The sequence below is a fragment of the Oncorhynchus mykiss genome, chromosome 9 (assembly GCF_013265735.2).
Source record: "Oncorhynchus mykiss isolate Arlee chromosome 9, USDA_OmykA_1.1, whole genome shotgun sequence".
Lineage (NCBI taxonomy): Eukaryota > Metazoa > Chordata > Actinopteri > Salmoniformes > Salmonidae > Oncorhynchus > Oncorhynchus mykiss.
In genome coordinates this window covers 42,313,085-42,333,004 of record NC_048573.1, presented here as the reverse complement: position 1 = coordinate 42,333,004, position 19,920 = coordinate 42,313,085, and the positions used below count along the sequence as shown (strand labels likewise).

Here is a 19,920-nt window from a genome sequence, read left to right as displayed (position 1 = left end):
GACCAGCAGAACCGCAATAGAGACAGAGGCGGTTGGTGATTCTCCGTTCCCTCTCCTTAGTCGAGATGCGGATACCTCCCAGCTGCATAGGCTCAGCTCCCGAGCCGGCAGAGGAAGATGGTAGTGATGCGGAGAGGGGGGCAACGGAGAACGCGAGCTCCTTTCCACGAGCTCGGTGACGAAGATCAACCCGTCGCTCAATGCGAATAGCGAGTTCAATCAGGGAATCCACGCTGGAAGGGACCTCCCGGGAGAGAATCTCATCCTTTACCTCTGCGCGGAGACCCTCCAGAAAACGAGCGAGCAAAGCCGGCTCGTTCCAGCCACTGGAGGCAGCAAGAGTGCGAAACTCAATAGAGTAGTCTGTTATGGATCGATTACCTTGACATAGGGAAGACAGGGCCCTGGAAGCCTCCTCCCCAAAAACAGATCGATCAAAAACCCGTATCATCTCCTCCTTAAAGTCCTGATACTGGTTAGTACACTCAGCCCTTGCCTCCCAGATTGCCGTGCCCCACTCACGAGCCCGTCCAATAAGGAGAGATATGACGTAGGCGACACGAGCAGTGCTCCTGGAGTAAGTGTTGGGCTGGAGAGAAAACACAATATCACACTGGGTGAGGAACGAGCGGCATTCAGTGGGCTCCCCAGAGTAACACGGCGGGTTATTGATTCTGGGCTCTGGAGATTCGAAAGCCCTGGAAGTGGCCGGTGGATCGAGGCGGAGATGGTGAACCTGTTCTGTGAGGTTGGAGACTTGGGTGGCCAGGGTCTCAACGGCATGTCGAGCAGCAGACAATTCCTGCTCGTGTCTGCCTAGCATCGCTCCCTGGATCTCGACGGCTGAGTGGAGAGGATCCGAAGTCGCTGGGTCCATTCCTGGTCGGATTCTTCTGTTACGGTGAGTGAATGAGGACCCAAAAGCGAACTAACTTAAACAGAGCTTCTTTAATAACCAAACATAGGTAGGCTCAGATAGACCGGCAGATTCCGACAGGACAGGACAAGGTTACAGCAAACATGACGATAGTCTGGCTCAGGCATGAAACACAACAAACAAGAATCCGACAAGGACAGGAACAAAAACAGAGAGAGATATAGGGGACTAATCAGAGGGAAAAGGGGAACAGGTGGGAGAAGGGGTGACGAGGTAGTCAAGAGGAGACAAGGAACAGCTGGGGGAAAGCGGGGGAGAAAAGGTAACCTAATACGACCAGCAGAGGGAGACAGGGTGAAAGGAAAGGACAGAAAGACACAACATGACAATACATGACACTTCAATGCCGCAGACATGTTTTGGTACCCTTCCTCAGATCTGTTTTTACTTTTAATAAATTTGCAAAACTTTCTAAAAACTTGTTTTTGCTTTGTCATTGTGGGCTATTGTGTGTAGATCGCTGAAGATTTTTTAAATTTAATCAATTTGAGAATAAGGCTGTAACGTAACAAATGTTGAAAAAAATCAAGTGGTCTGACTACTTTCCAAAGGCACTGTATGTGTTGTGATAATTGCATTGTTTGCTCTATAACCTGTTATGGATGATGCAAATTTTCGCAGCTTTTTGTTAAAAATCGCGCAACATTTCAAAGTCCTGCTACTCATGCCAGGAATATAGTATATGCATATGATAAGTATGTGTGGATAGAAAACACTCTGAAGTCTCTAAAACTGGTTAAATCGGGTCTGTGGCTATAACAGAACGTGTTTAGTAGTAAAAATCCCTGGTAAAACAGTTTACCAAAAACAAAACAAAAAATATTCGTCCGCCATTCAATGTATTGTTTAAGGCGACCTAAAATAAATGAGGACCCCCTGTAAACGACTACAGCTTCCACACGATGTCGCCATTGCTGTCATTTTCTGATTTTTTATCCTTGGTTACAAGGAATTACACGAATAAGCCCCTCCTTTCTTGAGGCGCACCACAGTATGTTGTGAAACTGAAAAAATGGACGATGATTTCCAGACTTGCTGCTATCGAATACAGATCGCCCCGTGATCAATTTGATACATCATTAACGTTTATTAATACCTAAAGTTGGTTTAGAAAAGTCGTTTGAAGTGATTTGTAAAAGTTTATAGGCGACTTTTGTAATTTTAAAAAGTGACGTTGCGTCTTGTAAATGGGCTTTTTGCAACATCAGACTGGCCTTCAGCAAATGACATTTTGGGTATACAATGACGGATTTAATCGGGAAAAATACCCAATTGGGATGTTTATGGGACATGTAGGAGTGCCAACAAAGAAGCTCGTCCAAGGTAATGAATGTTTTATATTTTATTTCTGCGTTTTGGGTAGCGCCGGCTACCGCAAAATCTGTTGTTTACGTGTCGTGCTGGTATTTTGGGGGGGTGCATGCTATCAGATAATAGCTTCTCATGCTTTCGCCGAAAAGCATTTTACAAATCTGACTTGGTGGCTAGATTCACAACGAGTGTAGCTTTAATTCAGTACCTTGCATGTGTATTTTTATGAAAGTTTGAGATTTATCGAGTACTATACTCGAGTACTATAGGTGGCGCTCTGAAATTTCCGCTGAGCTGTCCCTGTGCAGGGACCACCTCCGTAACAAATGTGGAAAAAAATCAAGTGGTCTGACTACTTTCCAAAGGCACTGTATGTGTTGTGATAATTGCATTGTTTGCTCTATAACCTGTTCATATGCCTTGGCACCGTGATATACAGTATAGGCTAAGGTCGAGACAACTTAGAAGACACAGTAGCAGAATAAATTCAAACACACATTTGTTCCATTATAAAACCTTAGAGCAACATCTGCACCATGTCCGATACTCGTCGGATGTGGCAGGGCTTGCAAACTACAAAGGGAAGCACAGCCGCGAGCTGCCCAGACGAGCTAAATCACTTCTATGCTCGCTTCGAGGCAAGCAACACTGAGGCATGCATGAGAGTATCAGCTGTTCCGGGCGACTGTGTGATCACACTCTCCGTAGCCGACTTGAGTAAGAGCTTTAAACAGGTCAACATACACAGACGGATTACCAGGATGTGTGCTCCAGGCATGTGCTGACTAACTGGCAGGTGTTTTCACTGACATTTTCAACATGTCCCTGATTGAGTCTGTAATACCAACATGCTTCAAGCAGACCACCATAGTCCCTGTGCCCAAGAACACAAATGCAACCTGCCTAAATGACTACAGACCCGTAGCACTCACGTCCGTAGCAATGAAATGCTTTGAAAGGCTGGTAATGGCTCAAATCAACACCATTATCCCAGAAACCCTAGACCCACTCCAATTTGCATACCGCCCAAACAGATCCACAAATGACACAATCTCTATTGCACTCCACACTGCCCTTTCCCACCTGGACAAAAGGAACACCTATGTGAGAATGCTGTTCATTGACTAGAGCTCAGCGTTCAACACCATAGTGCCCACCAAGCTAAGGCTCCTGGGACTAAACACCTCCCTCTGCAACTGGATCCTGGACTTCCTGACAGGTCGCCCCCAGGTGGTGAGGGTAGGTAGCAAAACATCTGCCACGCTGATCCTCAACACTGGAGCTCCCCAGGGGTGCGTGCTCAGTCCTCTCCTGTACTCCCTGTTCATCCACGACTGCGTGACCAGGCACGACTCCAACACCATCATTAAGTTTGCTGGCGACACAGCAGTGGTAGGACTGATCACCGACAACGACGAGACAGCCTATAGGGAGGAGGTCAGAGACTTGGCCGGGTGGTGCCAGAATAACAACCTATCCCTCAATGTAATCAAGACTAAGGAGATGATTGTGGACTACAGGAAAAGGAGGACCGAGCACGTCCCCATTCTCATCGACGGGGCTGTAGTGGAGAAGGTTGAGAGCTTCAAAATCCTTGGTGTCCCCATCAACAACAAACTAGATTTGTCCAATCACACCAAGACAGTCATGAAGAGGGCACGACAAAGCCTATTCCCCCTCAGGAAACTAAAAAGATTTGGCATGGGTCCTGAGAGCCCTAAAAGGTTCTACAGCTGCAACATCGAGAACATCCTGACCCTTTGCATCTCTGCATGGTACGGGAATTGCTCGGCCTCTGACCGCAAGGCACTTCAGAGGGTAGTGCGTACGGCCCAGTACATCACCGGGGCAAAGCTGCCTGCCATCCAGGACCTCTACACCAGGCGGTGTCAGAGGAAGGCCCTAAAAATTGTCAAAGACCCCAGCCACCCCAGTCATAGACTGTTCTCTCTACTACCGCATGGCAAGCGGTACCGGAGAGCCAAGTCTAGGACAAAAAGGCTTCTCAACAGTTTTTACCCCCAAGCCATAAGACTCCTGAACAGTCCGGACTATTTGCATTGCGTGCCCCCCCCTCCCCAACCCCTCTTTTAAGCTGCTGCTACTCTCTGTTTATCTTATATGCTTATTCACTTTAACTATACATTCATATACATACTACCTAAATTGGCCCGACCAACCAGTGCTCCCGCACATTGGCTAACCGGGCTATCTACATTGTGTCCCACCACCCGCCAACTCCTCTTTTTACGCTTCTGCTACTCTCTGTTCATCATATATGCCTAGTCACTTTAACGATACCTACATGTACATACTACCTCAATAAGCCTAACAGGTGTCTGTATATAGCCTTGCTACTCTTTTTTCAAATGTCTTTCTACTGTTGTTTTATTTCTTTACTTTACTTGCATGGTCAAGCAAGGTAATGTTTACAACATTTTCGGACTAATTAACACCTATGGATTTAGAACCACAGAGAGTTACCGGAATTCCCTAAGAAAACAGAAGCTGCCTCCACTATTCCAGCACCATATCAACTTCAATATTTCAACATCATCAAATCACCTATGCTTAGTCTAAAACAGTGACTAAAAATATAACCAAAACGATTTAGTCCAATCAACGTAAGCTTAACATGATGTGGCTGTCCATGGCACTGGTTTCTGTGTGTGTGTGTGTGTGTGTGTGTGTGTGTGTGTGTGTGTGTGTGTGTGTGTGTGTGTGTGTGTGTGTGTGTGTGTGTGTGTGTGTGTATATGCGTGAGTAAGCGCGTGCATGCAAATAGAAAAAACATGTTGACTCACCCTACTTGTAGAGGAACGCCAATGCCATCCTCCTCTTTTCCATGTTGCCTAAAAGGTCTATGACTCTGTCATACAGTACACACTTTTAGTTTTTGTTGTCCTAGGCTACTTTGCTAAAATGTTGCTCGTTAACCTAACATCCTTTCATGGGCAAGCTAGTTAACATTAGCATACATCCTCTCGGGCCAGGGGCACAATGTATGAAGTTATAGTTGGATCAGAATCGCTGTTATAATCATTGGCTAGTACGGAGAATTAAGTAAAACGACAAGTCCAAATCCCTATCTCCATTCATGATTCATTTAGGAAAGGAACGATTTTAGCTTGCTAGCTAGCTAGCCACTGGAGGACAACAACACAACAAGATGTAACAATTCAAAGTTTTCTCCTGTTAATGACTATTGGCTTTTGATGTGATTGGTCTGAAGCCATATCCAAACTGGCTTCTCTTGACATGTTTATTTGGTGCGCCAACTCTGATTGGATATTATCACTTGTTTATTTTTATCAAGGGTGGCCAAATGCTCGCTGGCTTCCCTTGCATTCAATGATATGGGTGGCAACAACGTCGTTCTCTTTTTGACCAGACATCATGAGATAGATTCGCTACACATATTAGGACAGAGGGACGCTGTTTTGCTCGCTTGGATGCTTTCTCCGGTGATATACGGTACATTCAGCCTCTGCGAATTGAAGGAAATGTATGAAACACGGAGAGACAAAAGCAAAATTATTCTTGTATGTTTTGTTTCTTTGTCAATTGTTGGGGGATGTCTGGCTTTCCTTGGCTTCCATGAATATGTGCCACTGCACACACACACACAAGCAGTGTTTTGTTGACAATTTTAGGTTTACATGAGAATGGCGCCGAAGGAGATGGCTGCCGTTTTATGATCCCGCAACCAATTGTGATAATATTTATGTTTTTTTCTTGTTATTTGTAACTTATTTTGTACATAATGTTTCTGCCACTGTGTCCTATGACTGAAAATAGGTTCTACATATCAGGACAGTGATTACTCACCCCATTCCGGAGGAATACTTTTTCTTCAACGAGTCAGACGAGAAGGATTTACTTCAGATGCCTGACAAGGCAATCATCCCCATCATTCGCAGGAGAAAAATACACAGATATCGAGGAAGAAGGTAATCTACCTTTACCATGGGTCCTACTAGCCAGCGTACAATCGATCAATAATAAAATAGACTACGATCACCTAGAAGGCCAACATCCCAGAGTCGCCTCTTACCAGTTGAGACTGGTGTTTTGTGGGTACTATTTAATGAAGCTGCCCGTTGAGGACATGTGAGGCGTCTTTTTTCTCAAACTAGACACTCTAATGTACTTGTCCTCTTGTTCAGTTGTGCACCAGGGCTTTCCACTCTTTCTATTCTGGTTAGAGACAGTTTGCGCTGTTCTGTGAAGGGATTGGCAATTTCTCGCATGGAATAGCCTTCATTCCTCAGAACAAGAATAGACTGACGAGTTTCAGAAGAAAGTTATTTGTTTCTGGCCATTTTGAGCCTGTAATCGAACCCACTAATGCTGATGCTCCAGATACTCAACTAGTCTAAAGAAGGCCAGTTTTACTGCTTCTTTAATCAGAACAACAGTTTTCAGCTGTGCTAACATAATTGCAAAAGGGTTTTCTAATGATTAATTAGCCTTTTAAAATGATAAACTTGGATTAGCTAACACAACGTGCCATTGGAACACAGGAGTGATGATTGCTGATAATGGGCCTAGGTAGATATTCCAGAACAAATCTGCTGTTTCCAGTTACAATAGTAATTTACCACATGAACAATGTCTACACTGTATTCTTGATCAATTTGATGTTATTTTAATGGACAAAAAATGTGCTTTTCTTTAAAAAACAAGGACATTTATAAGTGACCCCAAACTTTTGAACGGTAGTGTATATCCTACCAACAGGACATTAAAAACTGTAATATCTTATGATTCACGGAGTCGTGGCTGAACGACGACATGAATAACATACAGCTGGCAGGTTTTAAGCTTTTTTGGCAGGATAGAACAGCGACCTCTGTTAAGACAAGGGGTGGCGGTCTATGTATACTATGTATCTGTCTGTATATGTACAAGCAAACAGGAAAAAGCTCATTCAGAGGCGGCGCTCCTAGTGGCCGGGGACTTTAATGCAAGGCAAACTCAAATCTATTTTACTTAACTTCTACCAGCATGTTACATGTGCAACCAAAGGAGAAAACACTCTAGACCACCTTTACTCCATACACAGAGATGTGTACAAAGCTCTCCCTCGCCCTCCATTTGGCAAATCTGACCATAATTCTGTCCTCCTGATTCCTGCTAACAAGAAAAACTAAAGCAGGAAGCACCAATGACTCGGTCAATAAGAAAGTGGTCATATGAAGCAGATGCTAAGCTACAGGACTGTTTTGCTAGCACAGACTGGAATATGTTCGGGGATTCCTCCGATGGCATTGAGGAGTACACCACATCAGTCACTGGCTTCATCAACAAGTGCATCGATGACGTTGTCCCCACATTAAACGTACATACATACCCCAACCAGAAGCCATGGATTACAGGCAACATCCGCGCTGAGCTAAAGGGTAGAGCTGCCAATTTCAAGGAAAATAAATCCCGCTATGCCCTCTGACGAACCACCAAACAGGCAAAGCGTCAATACAGGACTAAGATCGTGTGGTACTACACCGGCTCCGACGCTCGTCAGATATAGCAGGGCTTGCAAACAATTACAGACTACAAAGAGAAGCACAGCCGAGAGCTGCTCAGTGACACAAGCCGACCAGACAAACTAAATTACTTCTATGCTCGCTTCGAGGCAAGTAACACTGAAGCATGCATGAGAGCATCAGCTGTTCTGGACGACTGTGTGATCATGCTCTCCGCAGCCGATGTGAGTAAGACCTTTAAACAGCTCAACATTCACAAGGCCGCAGGGCCAGACGAATTACCAGGACGTGTAATCCGAGCATGTGCAGACCAACTAGCAAGTGTCTTCACCAACATTTTCAACCTCAAACTGAGTCTGTAATTCCAACATATTTCAAGCAGACCACCATAGTCCCTGTGCCCAAGAGCATGTAGAGATGAAGTGCTTTGAACGGTTGGTCATGGCTCACATCAACACCAATATCCCAGAAACCCTTGACCCACACCAATTTGCATACCGCACCAACATATCCACAGATGAAGCAATCTTTATTGCAGTCAACACTGCCATTTCCCACCTGGACAAAAGGAACACCTAATGTATGGGAGAATGGTATAAATTGACTACAGTTCAGCGTTCAACACCATAGTGCCCTCAAAGCTCATCACTAAGCTAAGGACCCTGGGACTAAACTCTTTCCTCTGCAACTGGATCCTGGACTTCCTGACAGGCCGCCTCCAGGTGGCAAGGGTAGGTAACAACACATCCGCCATGCTGATGCTCAACATGGGGGCCCCTCAGGGGTGCATGCCCTGTCCCCTCCTGTACTCACTGTTCACTCATGACTGCATGGCCAGGCATGACTCCAACACCATCATCCAGTTTTGCCGATGACACAACAGGGGTAGGCCTGATCACCAACAACGATGAGACAGCCTATAGGGAGGAGGTCAGAGACTTGGCCATGTGGTGCCAGGACCACAACCTCTCCCTCAACGTAATCAAGACATAGGAGATGATTGTGGACTACAGGAAAAGTAGGACCGTGCAAGCCCCCATTCTCATCGATAGGGTTGCAGTGGAGCAGGTTGAGAGCTTCAAGTTCCTTGGTGTCCACATCACCAACAAACTATCATGATCCAAACACACTAAGACAGTTGTGAAGAGGGCACGACAAAGCCTATTCCCCCTCAGGAGACTGAAAAGATTTGGCATGGGTCCTCAGATGGTCAAAAGGTTGCAGCACATCCTGGTATGGCAATTGCTCGGCCTCCGACCGCAAGGCACTACAGAGGGTAGTGCATACGGCCCAGTACATCACTGGGGCCAAGCTTCCTGCCATCCAGGACCTCTTTACCAGGCGGTGTCAGAGGAAGGTCAAAGACTCTCTGCTACTGCACAGCAAGCGGTACCGGAGCGCCAAGTCTAGGTCCAAAAGGATTCTTAACAGATTCTAACCCCAAGCCATAAGACTCCTGAACAGCTAATCAAAGGGCTACCCAGAGCCCTATTTTACGCTGCTGCTACTCTCTGTTTATTATCTATGCATAGTCACTTTAACTCTACCTACATGTATATTACCTCAATTACCTCAACTAACCGGTGCCCCTGCACATTGACTCTGTACCGGTACCCCCTGTATATAGCCTCACTATTGTTATTTTACAGCTGCCGTTTCATTATTTGTTACTTTTATTTTCTATTTTTTACTTATCTATTATTTTCTTAAAACTTCTTAAAGCATGGTTGGTTAAGGGCTTGTAAGTAAGCATTTCGGCGTAAGGTCTACACCTGTTTTATTCGGTGCATGTGACACATACAATTTGATTTGATTTGATTTTATAGGCAGCGTCAGACAATGTAGGCATTATGTTACTCAACCCTTCCCCACCCCCAAACTCATCACCACCAACACCGAAACCATACAGACTCTCTCCATCTATTTGCAATTTAGCATTCTGGTCCTCTCCACAGATAGAGACAGAGACAGAGAAAGAGAGAGCAGGACAGCCAGTGTCTGGGCTGAGCTTGTTGTGCTGCATGGTGAGATGAGAGGAGAGCCACGTGACTGGAATATCACAGAGCGATGAGGTCACTGAATCTCTCCGCATGTGGAAAACCCCTTCTGGTCTGACTGTGACTCACCACACACACACACACACACACACACACACGCACACGCACACACACGCACACACACGCACACACGCACACACACTTGATAATGATGTATTCTGACTGCTGACCACAGCAGCTACAAACACAGGCATGCCAAAATGGAAGCATCCGAAACTGCCTTTATTATCATGACTGAGGTACACCATATGTGATTTAGATGAATGTTTTATATTAAATACCTTTTCCAAAAACAGCTAATACCGATTGAATTTTAAATAATTCTGATTAGTGCATTAGTGGAATAGATTGGGTTATTTTACTAGGAAACCACAGCCCCTTATAAGTAAAATAATCCACAGCATAATCTATTTATCCTCATAATATCAATTTGATCAGATCATTTGGTACTGTTCCATTATTATCTGTTACGGTGTATGATTTAATTTTATTCTGGTATGATATGTAATCCCCAGAGTGCAAATATAAGTATATTTCTTGTTCTGCACACTTCTGTTTTTATCATGCAATAATTGAAAGGTTTTATTAGTCATATGTACAGGATACACATGGCATACACCATCCAACTAAATGCTTTCTTTCTGGTTCCTTCTTGACAATACAACAACAATAAGAAATAGTAAAGAACACAAACATAGTAAATGGCTGAGTAGAATATATATTTTTTTTTTGCATAAATATAATATATGATGGCACAATTTATAGTCGAATATTTACACGTGTTTTGCGGAAGGGGGGATTGGGTGGAAGGTGTTTAATTGTGCATTATTTAGCAATAATAATAGGAGTCTGGTAGAAGCAGTTGTGATGTGTGTGTAGCATGAATGTGTGTGTGTGTGTGTGTGTGTGTGTGTGCACGCATATGGATGAATGTGTGGGTGTGTGAGTGAGTGAGTGCATGAATGCTAAGGTGCGGAGAGTCAGTGCAGGTAGTCAGTCCAGTTCAAGTGTTCAGCAGTCTGATGTCTTGTGGATAGAAACTGTCTGAGCCTGTTGGTATCAGATCCGATGCTCTGATACCGTCTTCCCGACAGTAAGGGAGTGAACAGCATGTGGCTGGGCTGTTTGGGGTGCTTGATGATGATGAATTCTCTTAACAGGATGTGCTGCAACCAGTCGAGACGCTATCGATGGTGCAGCGGTAGTATTTGAAGAAGAGATTTCTTCAGCTGCCTTATGAAGTGGAGACGCTGTTACACCCTCTTGTCAAGAGTGGTGTTGTAGTTGGTCAATGTCAAGTCCTCGGTGCTGTGGACGCCGAGGAACTAAAAACTGCTGACTCTTTCTACTGCAGTCCTGTCGATGTGGATTGGGCATGTTTCCTCCTCTGCTTCCTGAAGTTGACAATCAACTCTTTTGATTTGCTGACGTTGAGTGAGAGTTGGTGTCCTGGCACCACAATAACATTTTGCTTGCCTCCTCCATAGAGAAGGACTCGTCATTGTTGGTTATTAGGCCTAAAATCGTGGTGCCATCAGCAAACTTGATGATGTTTGCCTCGCAAAGAAGGGCACCTGTAGGTAGAGGAGTTAAAATAAAAAAGCAAATATTGAATATCCCTTTGAGCATGGTGATGTCAGAAGTTTACATACACCTTAGCCAAATACATTTACACAAAGTTTTTCACAATTCCTGACATTTAATCCTAGTAAAAATTCCCTGTTTTAGGTCAGTTAGGATTACCACTTTATTTCAAGAATGTGAAATGTCAGAATAATAGTATACAGACTGAGTTATTTCAGCATTGATTTATTTCACCACATTCCCAGTGGGTCAGACATTTACATACACTCAATTAGTATTTGGTAGAATTGCCTTTAAATTGTTTAACTTGGGTCAAACATTTCGGGTAGACATCCACAAGCTTCCCACAATAAGTTGGGTGAATTTTGGCCCATTCCTCCTGACAGAGCTGGTGTAACTGAGTCAGGTTTGTAGGCCTCCTTGCTCGCACACACTTTTTCAGTTCTGCCCACAAATTTTCTATTGGATTGAGGTCAGGGCTTTGTGATGGCCACTCCAATACCTTGGCTTTGTTGTCCTTAAGCCATTTTGCCACAACTTTGGAAGTATGCTTGGGGTCATTGTCCATTTGGAAGACCCATTTGTGACCAAGCTTTAACTTCCTGACTGATGTCTTGAGATGTTGCTTCAATATATCCACATAATTTTCTTGTCTCATGATGTCATCTACTTTGTGAAGTGCACCAGTCCCTCTTGCAGCAAAGCACCCCCACACATGATGCTGCCACCCCTGTGCTTCACGGTTGGGATGGTGTAATTCAGCTTGCAAGCCTCCCCCTTTTTCCACCAAACATAACGATGGTCATTATGGCCAAACAGTTAGATTTTTGTTTCATCAGACCAGAGGACATTTCTCTAAAAAAGTACAATCTTTGTCCCCATGTGCAGTTGCAAACCGTAGTCTGGCTTTTTTATGGCGGTTTTGGAGCAGTGGCTTCTTCCTTGCTGAGCGGCCTTTCAGGTTATGTCGATATAGGACTCATTTTACCGTGGATATAGATACTTTTGTACCTGTTTCCTCCAGCATCTTCACAACATCCTTTGCTGTTGTTCTGGGACTGATTTGCACTTTTCACACCAAACTACATTAATCTCTAGGAGACAGAAAACATCTTCGCCCTGAGCGGTATGACGGCTGCGTGGTCCCATGGTGTTTATACTTGTGTACTATTGTTTGTACAGATGAACGTGGTACCTTCGGGCGTTTGGAAATTGCTCCCAAGGATGTACCAGACTTGTGGAGGTCTACAATTTGTTTCTGAAGTCTTGGCTGATTTCTTTAGATTTTCCCATGATCTCAAGCAAAGAGGCACTGAGTTTGAAGGTAGGCTATGAAATACATCCACAGGTACACCTCCAATTGACTCAAATTATGTAAATTAGCCTTTCAGAAGCTTCTAAAGCCATGACATAATTTTCTGGAATTTTCCAAGCTGTTTAAAAGGCACAGTCAATTTACTGTATGTAAACTTCTGACCAATTGGAATTGTGAACCAGTGAATTATAAGTGAAATAATCTGTCTGTAAACAGTTTTTGGAAAAATGACTTGTCTCATGCAGAAAGTAGATGTCCTAACCGCCTTGCCAAAACTATAGTTTGTTAACAAGAAATTTGTGGAGTGGTTGAAAAACGAGTTTTAATGACTCCAACCTAAGTGTATGTAAACTTCCGACTTCAACTGTATATTAATTAGACTTTGGATGGTGTATGAAAACACCCAGTCACTGCAAAGATACAGTTGTCCTTTCTAACTCAGAAGCTGGAGAGGAAGGAAACCGCTTAGGGATTTCACCGAGGCCAATTATGACTGAACAGTTACAGAGTTTAATGGCTGTGATTGGAGAAAACTGAGGATGGATCAATTGTAGTTACTCCACAATACTAACCTAAATGACAGAGTGAAAATAAGAAAACCTGTACAGAACACAAATATGTTGTTTGCAATAAAGCACTAAAATAAAACAGCAAAAAATGTGTCAAAGAAATTAACTTTGTGTCCTGAATAAAAGCATTATGTTTGAGGCAAATCCAACACAACACATCACTGAGTACCACTCTTCATATTTTCAAGCATGGTAGTGGCTTCATCATGTTATGGGTATGCTTGTCATCGGCAAGGACTAGGGAGTTTTTTTTAGGACAAAAATAAACTGAAAATATAGCTAAGCATAGGAAAAATCCTAGAGGAGAACCTGGTTCAGTCTGCTTTCCAACAGACACTGGGAGACAAATTTACCTTTCAGCAGGATAATAACCTAAAACACAAGGCCAAATATACACTGGAGTTGCTTACCAAGATGACATTGAATGTTCCTGAGTGGCCTAGTTACAGTTTTGACTTAATAAATTGGCTTGAAAACCTATGGCAAGACTTGAAAATGGTTGTCCAGCAATGATCAACAGCCAACTTGACAGAGCATGAAGAATTTTAAAAAGAATAATGTGCAAATATTGTACAGTGCAAAGCTCGTAGAAATTTTCCCAGAAAGACTCACAGCTGTAATCTCCGCCAAAGATGATTTTAACATATATTGATTGACTCAGGGGTGTGAATACTTATGTAAATTAGATATTTATGTATTTCAGTTTCAATAAATGGGTCTCTGTTCTATTATTACCCAGGGGGTTGATCTGGTGTCTGCTAGTAATACACTGGTTGGAGCAGATTACTATCTTCCTTCTGTATAAACCAAAGCAGGTAGATCTGATTGCAACATGGACATTTCACAAACAAATATTTGCCTTGGAGAGGTGAATAAAGAAAAGTTGGAGAAAATCCTAAGGAAAAACCTTATATGGGAATTATGTAACAGGAGTCACGTGTGTCTGTGACAGGTGTTCAGTGAAGCTCTTTAAATCACACCAAACGACGACACAGGGAACGCAGCCTGGCACGAAGCACATGCATTTATATGCCTACTAAAAGAAAATCATACATTCCTGTGGAGTGTTAGGTGTTGATTTATGGCAATGTGGTTCTCTGTTGCAGTGAGTAAATTCAACACTTGATAGTTTACACTATTATAAGAGGGAAAACTAAACACAAACATCAAATTGATGGGGTTTTGGGACGTGATGGGATTCGATGGGTGTGGAAAATGATGAGACACGAACACACACACAATATAGTAGCTACTACTGTAGGCGTACTAGGCTATAGCTCCTGTAAGGCAAAACAATGGCACCCATCTGGTCTCGCAGTGTCCTCACTTACACTGTTACAGTAGGAGGATATCACAGACTAGCCATTCTTGGTGGATTTCAACCACGGTCAATGCATGCCATTCCAAATTGTATGGTCAGCATGCTTTTCAACAGTACTTTGAACAGACAAGACAACAATAAAAAACCTGTGTAGGCTTTTTATTCAGTCATCAGAGAGAGGTCAGCTCCAACACGCATTTAGATCTGAAAGGAATTAATAGATGCAATATGATGAAAATTCCACTAAACATACAGGGCAGAGTGTAGCTGTTACCTTCACTGTTAAGCTATTACCATACTTACAGTGCATTCAGAGAGTATTCAAACCCCTTTACTTTTTCCACATCTTGTTACATTACAGCCCAGGGACCTTCAATGCTGCAGATTTGTTTTTGGTATCCTTCCCCAGATCTGTGCCTCGACACAATCCTGTCTCTGAGCTCTACAGACAATTCCTTCGACCTCATGGCTTGGTTTTTGCTCTGACATGCACTGTCAACTGTGGGACCTTATATAGACAGGTGTGTGCCTTTCCAAATCAAGTCCTATCAATTGGATTTACCATTGGTCTACTCCAATCAAATTGTAGAATCATCTCAAGGATGATCTATTTAAACAGGATGCACCTGAGCTCAATTTCGAGTGTCCTAGCAAATGGTCTGAATGCTTATGTAAACAAGGTATTTCATTTTCCAAAAATTATAAAAACCTGTTTTCACTTTGTCATTATGGGGTATTGTGTGTAGTTTATTTAATCAATTTAGAATAAAGCTGTAACGTAATAAAATGTGGAAAAAGGGAAGGGGTCTGAATACATTCCGAATACACTGTATATATTGAAATTAATTTCAGATCTACACTGTGTACAGGCTGGGGTTTATTTGGGATTGGACCATAGAGTGATTGTGATCCAGACTGTTTTCTGTCGCTCTCTCTCCTCTCAGGTATGGAAGGGTTGGAGTGCTCCCTCCCCATGGACGGGAGTCTTATGTCCCTGAGTCTGCTCTCTGAGGCCAGTTTCCGGGAGTGCCGGGGCTACCTCTCCCTCACGGATATCCTCATAGTCATCTTCTCGGGGATCTCCGTCTCTGTGGTAGCCATCATAGCCAGTTTCTTTCTGGCCTCTATGGTCCACTGCTTCCAGCGCCTGGGCAAAGCCGGTCAGGCAGACGAGGAGGAGGGCAACGACTGAGAGAGAGAAAGAGCGTGATCTGGGACCAGATTCAGTGTCACTGCAGGCATTGCAGACCCTGACTACATACCTTGTAAGAGGGCCAGGAAGAAGGGCAGGAAAATGGAAGAGTAAGTCAAGGACAACAAGGGAGTATTTGGCCCAGGAATTGGGCTAAAAGGCTCTTACCATGTGAATTCCTGCTCGCCGCATTGGTGGCAGTCAGAGGCACACCAGGAGGGGTGCTAGGGCAGTGGGTTAAACTGTACGCTTGAATAATACAAATGTTTTCTTAGCACTGCCTTAGTGTACACAGCCTTACTACCTTACTTTGGAGAGATCCTCCAGCATTCCCTTGAAATCGTAGTACTATATTTGGGCTGTACTTTAAATCTAACATGAGGTAAAATTACTTGCACCACTCTTTCAAAGAGGACTATTCCTCTGCTGCAGGTTCTTTGAGATCTGGGTTGAGCTGAGAGGTAAAAGGGCAGAGAGGAGGACAAGGGACAGGCACACTGGAGTCTAATACATAACTATGTCCATTGCAGTGATTTGAGTAGCAACCTACTTAACCTCTGTTTACCAAAGAGCAGGCTGAATGAGAAGATTCTATTGTTACAATATAGAACACAGAAACTGGATAGCGTGAGCAATCAACATGGATGTTACACTAAACTGTGACACAAACTCTCAAATGCAAAATCAAGTAAATATGGAGGATGTTGTTACAATATCTGTTTTTGGAGCACAAATGTAGCCTGACTATGTTTGGCGAGACAACGCCCTAAGGAGTTGGCAAGAGAGCACAAACAGTCTGTTACTTAGGCTAGCACAAATGTAATATTGGTTAAAAAACAATCACACATTAGGTACAGTATACTGTATAGAACAATATGCTAAAATAACCTGCCATTTATGACCCACAAATGTAACTATGGAAATAATTAGATTATACAGCTTGTACTGTAAGTGGACCAATGTATTTTCCTGTTTCAGGCATAATTATTTTATTTATTTTTTACATTTGAACAAAAGGTTTATAGTGATACTGAAGCTTTTGTTGATGTTTTGTTTTTTTTTTTTTTTTTTTTTACAAATTAAGTCTTCTCTTGTTTGTATGGGGATTTCACATGGTAACAGTATTGTCACATCGGCAAAGACTCTAATTCCAAGCTAGGAGGGCTAAGGTAAAAATTAATTCAGTGTTTTGTCGTCTTGATCATCCTTGATGTTTGGGCCTTCCAGCCATTTCCTGTGTCGGCCTTTATATCCTCAATAGACCAGCAGCTAGTAGCAGCCAGGTGAAATTGATGAATGAATGCTATAGGTCAATGATGTCACGTGTATTGTTTGGCGAAGAGAATAGTGAAACAACTGGTAGATCATAAATGAAAACCAGCATGGTCACAGATGCTTCAAGACCTGAGTTTTGAGCGGGTGTCCACCTGTCTCACTTACGTTGCTTCAGTCAAACTGTATCTGTCTCTGGCGCTTGTAACCCACCAATGAGATTTGCTGGCGCTTGCAACCCACCAATGAGATTTGCTGGCGCTTGCAACCCACCAATGAGATTTGCTGGCGCTTGCAACCCACCGATGAGATTTGAGATCCCAAAAACAGATGAAAGGGCTTTTTTTTTCTGTCATGATGCACCATAACAAACACCTTGAAAAGATAATCAAGGGGTTGCAAAGTGCAATATAACAAAAATGTAAAGAGATAAAATAAAGTGGTAAAATGCACACACTAACTTTGCTTTAAAACTTTGATTTCACATACCTGTCTTGTTTCTTTGAATGAAGACATCGGTCAAATATATTAGTATTTTATTGATTTAACTCTTATATAACAAGGTGTCTTAATGGAGAACCAATTCTCATTTGCAATAATAACCTTTTGGAACGAGAAACACCCTGCTACGCATGTGTAATGTAATGGTATTTATCTCTGTCAAACAAAACTTTCACATGTCAACACGGAGCACCTCTTTCACATGCAACACAACCTATATATGGTTGAAAAAATCCCACTTCCGTTGTATTGTTTGAAATTGTGGCCTGTAGAAATGTCCTATTTCTCTAGTCCAGTCTCATGGATGTATACCCACAGACAGTGGCATCTTACAGAGAAGAGCAGATGTCCCTGTCCAACCAAAGGATCCCATATGTGGCCAATAGGGTTGACCTTTACTCTCAATGAAATCTGTTTGTTTCGGTCCAATAATCACAGCTCCCATAATGCTACAGCTGGCATCCATATCCCACGCCATAGAACAGAGAGGTGAGGATGGAAGGGCACCCTCATTGTTATTTGGCATGTGGTCATCAGATTTGTTTACCCTACGAATATAGAGTATATTCTTATTTGTGTTATAATACAGTAAAATTGGCAGACTATCTGAGATAATACGCAATAGAGATAACCACTGTCATACCAGCTACATCACTGTCTAGGTTCTGTTTGATAGGATAACACAACACTGTCCTGTTATTGTTCTGATGGTAATATTTTTCTTTAAAACGTTTATTTATATCATGTATTTGTATGTCCTTGTGGACCTTAATGATGTTATACACGCTGAAATAGTGCCTCGTGCACTGGGAGTCAGCATGCTGTTAGAAAGTGTCGGGGAAGGGAGATGAACAATACTGTCTTGTGTGCTGTAAAACAACTGGATGGCATAGAGTTGAAGCCTGTGGGCACGGCACACACAAACAAAGGGAACGGATGAACAGCGGGGTGTTGAGTCAGAACAGAACTCCGACTCCAACACGCCACTGATGAAGATCAGAGTGGAGGGATGGTGAGCCATTCTGCCAGTGCCTCCCTCCTCATCCTTTATGCCGTGCAGTCAGCTGAGCCACCATACAGAGTGGACAGAAGTAGGATGAGAGCGGAGGAGGGGAAGGAGGATTTTCGGGAATGAGGATTTTCCCTCCACTGAATTCCGGTTGTCGCCATGGTTACATGGCTGGAGGCCAGTTCGGGTTGGAAGCCGAAACTGCCACAGAGAGGAAGAGATTTCAAAATTGCTACGTCACTGCTCGCTCTTTCTCTCTCCCCCGTCTACTACATTGAGACGGAAATAACAAACAGCTGAATTATACAATAGCATTATAATTCTGATGCCAAACACTTGTGCAAGTGAGACACAACTTCACTCAATCGAATGCCTCAATGTTACACCCTCTGAGGATGGATGCATGTAAACCAATACCATCCCTGTCACGTGTCCAATGATCCACATCTACTTAATGTGGCTTACCCTGCAGAGATAACTGCGGTGGCCTGCAGGGTCAAAAATATGTAGAGAACATAGGAAGTAATACTACACCTTGCGTGAGTTGAACATTCTGAATAATTGAACAGCAGCTGAACAGTATGAATAATTTCTCTGTGGTCCACAAAAGGGATTAGAGTGACAGAGGTCCATGACCACGTTGACTGCCACAGCACCAATAAGGGACAAACGACTTGGAACCAGTTCAAATCTAGAAATCCAGCGATAAAGATAGTGGCATTATGGTGCCAATGACTGAAATCAGTGGTTAGAACTGGAAGAAACCAAAACACCGGAGTACCACACAACAATTGTATGTATGGGGCACAGAGATGAGGTAGTAATTTGAAAATCATGATAAGAACTACTATTGCACACAGAGTCCATACAACTTATTATGTGGGTTAACAAAGGGGTTGACTACTTGTTGACTCAAGACATTTGAGCATTACATTTTTTATGAATATGTAAAAATTCTGAAAAACGTACAGTACCAGTAAAAGTTTGGACACACCTACTCATTCAAGGGTTTTTCTTTCTTTCTTTCTTTTTTACTATTTTCTACATTGTAGAATAATAGTGAAGACATTAGAACAAAGAAATAACACATGTGGAATCATGTAGTAACCAAAAAAGTGTTAAACAAATCAAAATATATTTTATATTTGAGATTCTTCAAAGTAGCTGCCCTTTGCCTTGATGACAGTTTTGCACACTCTTGGCATTCTCTCAACCAGCTTCATGAGGTAGTCACCTGGAATGCATTTCAATTAATAGGTGTACCTTGTTAAAAGTACATTTTTGGAATTTCATTCCTTCTTAGTGAGTTTGAGTCAATCAGTTGTGTTGTGACAACCTAGGGTTGGTATACAGAAGATAGTCTATT

At 42.9% G+C, this 19,920-nt stretch overlaps 1 protein-coding gene across 1 annotated transcript in view; it reads left to right on the top strand.

The window, feature by feature from the left end:
* The window catches only part of LOC110532126 (leucine-rich repeat-containing protein 38), a 28,087-nt gene extending 8,570 nt beyond the window's left edge, over positions 1 to 19,517 (top strand). The window contains exon 2 of the mRNA XM_021615746.2: positions 15,525 to 19,517. Coding sequence (XP_021471421.1) covers positions 15,525 to 15,772 — 248 coding nt within the window. The 3' untranslated portion in view covers positions 15,773 to 19,517. The remainder of the gene's footprint in view (positions 1 to 15,524) is intronic.
* The last annotated feature ends 403 nt before the right edge of the window (positions 19,518 to 19,920 follow it).